The 2,670-nt window shown below is 58.4% G+C and overlaps 1 protein-coding gene across 1 annotated transcript; it reads right to left on the minus strand.

The window, feature by feature from the left end:
• Positions 1-566: 566 nt before the first annotated feature.
• Positions 567-1,482, minus strand: LOC104470565 (CXXC-type zinc finger protein 5-like). Its single transcript, XM_010085535.1, has one exon. The coding sequence runs from the start codon at positions 1,441-1,443 to the stop codon at positions 631-633; it is 813 nt and encodes a 270-aa protein (XP_010083837.1). The 5' UTR covers positions 1,444-1,482; the 3' UTR covers positions 567-630.
• Positions 1,483-2,670: the final 1,188 nt, after the last annotated feature.

A 2,670-nucleotide genomic window follows, 5' to 3' on the forward strand; every position in this document is an offset into this window, starting at 1 on the left:
GTCTGCGGCTCAGCTGCCACCAGGACTTCAGCTGGTGCCTTACGGACTCATCCTGACCTCCTCAGACAGATGCTGGCCAGGGGGGACCCGGCATGGCCACAGCACGGCGATGCTGCCCACCGCACGCTGCAGTCATGTACCACCCGAAACCAGGGACCTGATCAGATCAAAGAGGGAGCCAAGGGGCTGGGCTCCACTGGCACCATGGCCACAGGTTTCACCGCTACTGATTACCCCCAAGCTCTCCCCCAAAAAGCGACATCTTGCCTCCCCATCCCCTGACCCACCTGCCGGGTTAGAAGCCGCTCCCTGGCTCGGGAGCCACAGCCCGCCTAGGAGAAGGGATGCCGGGACTGAAACTCAGGCAGGGACCCACTGCTGCTCCTGCCTGCAAAGGGGAGAGCAGGACCCAGCGCGACCAGGGACCCCAGGGACGGACCCCAGCCCTCCTCCCCAACCAATCAACCCCAGTAGGTAAGGGGGGGCAGGGACTGGGGGCACTGGGCAGAGCACACATCTCACAGTGAGCGCTGTTAATGGAAAAGGGAAAAATAAAAAAAAAGTAAGAAGTACCAGGTGTTTTATTATCTAGGGCAAGATCCGAACCCAGGAGCGCAGCCCGAGGAGGGGTTAGGGTGCCTGAGAGGGGCTGGTTACCTCCAGTGCTGCAGAAGGCTTCTTTTTGAGTTCTTCACATTTTCGGAATTTGCAAATCTGGTGGCCAGTTTTGCGATTCCTACAACTGCTGCACTGCTCGCAGTTTATCCGTCTTCGGCAAGGCGGGCACATGCCGCATCTTTTCCGTTTCTTTTTCCCCGAATTGATGGCAGATGCCAACTCATTCTGCATGGGATACTCTGCCAAGCCAGCCATATGGAGCGCGCTCTCTGCCAGAAACACGCCGGCAGGGGTCATAATGAAAAGGCCTGGGTTGATGGGAAAAGCCCCCAGGTAAGGAAAATCAGAGGGGCCGTTCATTGTCTCTGCAGCTGAGACTGCCTCCATGTCAGAGAGACCAGTCCCGTGGTCGCTTGCTAGAGGAAGATGCTCCTGTACCACTCTTTTGAGCATTTCTGTTTGTTGAGCAAACTGTTGGAGGGCGGTCTGTCCTTCTGAGGAGATCTCCGACATCCGGTCTAATTTGCTCAGCATACTAGAGATGTTTTTGTGCTTTGAGGTAGAATGACTTTTATCCACAGTCGCATCGTTGCCGTTAGCTAAGGGGTTGCCTTTCTCTGAATGTTCGCTTACTGAGCTGCTGCTACCAAAGGTGGAATAGTGGGAGAGTGGACGGGATTTCTTAAGACTTTTGTTCAAAGGTTCACTTATTATTCCACTTTTGTTCCTCCTCTCAGAGTTGACGGGGGGTTGAGAGTCATCTTGGTTATTTTTTTCCGTCTCTGGCTTGTTCCCAGTGTCTTGATGGGAGCCCGAATTTGACATGGTGCCCAGAGCACGAAAAAACCAAACCCAAAAAAAAAAACCCAAACAAAAAAAAACCCCCAAAAAACCAAAAATAACCCCCCAAACCCACCCCCAACGCCTAAAAGCGAAAGACCCCCCAAAGCCCTTCTGGTAGCACCAGCCCGCCAGCCACCGGGAAAGCTCAGACGGGAACGCTCATCAACGGGGCGTCTCCTCCGTGCCGGCTGCAGGGGACCTCAGTCCGAGCTCAGTGCAAAGACATATTCTGCGGCTCTGGTACACAACACGCGGCTCTGGAAGTAGAAAAGAAAAGCGAGTTAGCGCTGGCAAGAGCCAATGGGCTTTTCAAAGCGTCTCTTCCTCCCCCTGCCATGAAAGTCTCAGTGCCGCAAACAAAGAAACTCCAGGGAACAGACCTCACTGGAGATCCATTCCACTGCTCTCTAAAAGGGTCTCCATCCAGCCAGAAACGGGGGGTCACTGGGGGAGTCCTGGCTGGTAGCAATGGCACTCGGTGGCTTAAAGGCTCTCTGTGCCCGGCTCTCCTCCCCCAGGGACCGCAGCCCCAGGGAAGTCACGGGGCTCAGCCCCTGCTCCGCTCCAGCAGTGTGCAGACCCCACACCCGACGGCACCGCGCGTGCCCACGGGATGCCTGAGCCGGCAGCTGGAGCTAGTGCAAGGTGTGCCCGGTCCCCACCCGTGTGTCCCCCACCGGGTGCCGTGGACGCAGCAGGGTGCAGGGCTGTGCCCCAGCTCCCGCATCCTCCAGGGTGATGCTGTCCTCCTCACCCTCCTCCTCCTCCTCTTCCTCCTGCTCCCTCTAGACCCTTGTCCCACCAGTGCCACCAGTGCTGGGCAGGGGAAGGAAGCCCCATGGGGAGCTGCAGTGTCCATCTCAGAGCCCTGCAGGGAGCCACAGCGTCCACCTCCAGACCCCATGGACAGCCATGGTATCCACCTCCAGACCCCATGGAGAGCCATGACACCCACCTCCAAACCCCATGGACAGCCATGGCATCCACCTCCAGCCCCCATGGAGAGCCACCACGTCCACCTCCAAGTCGCAGTGTCCACCTCTAAGCCCCACTGCCGCCTTCCAGCCACACCCCAGTGCGTGCCCACCGCAGCCGCCCGGCTGCTTTGGCACAGCCAGGGGCTCGCTGGCGTCGGCGAAAGCCCCCCCTTGGCACCACTCCCTGAAGCAGGGATGATGACGCCGCTCCCAGGGCGGCGCGGGGGAGCTG

This window comes from Pterocles gutturalis, unplaced genomic scaffold (genome assembly GCF_000699245.1).
Source record: "Pterocles gutturalis isolate BGI_N339 unplaced genomic scaffold, ASM69924v1 scaffold10260, whole genome shotgun sequence".
NCBI classification, from domain to species: Eukaryota; Metazoa; Chordata; class Aves; order Pterocliformes; family Pteroclidae; genus Pterocles; species Pterocles gutturalis.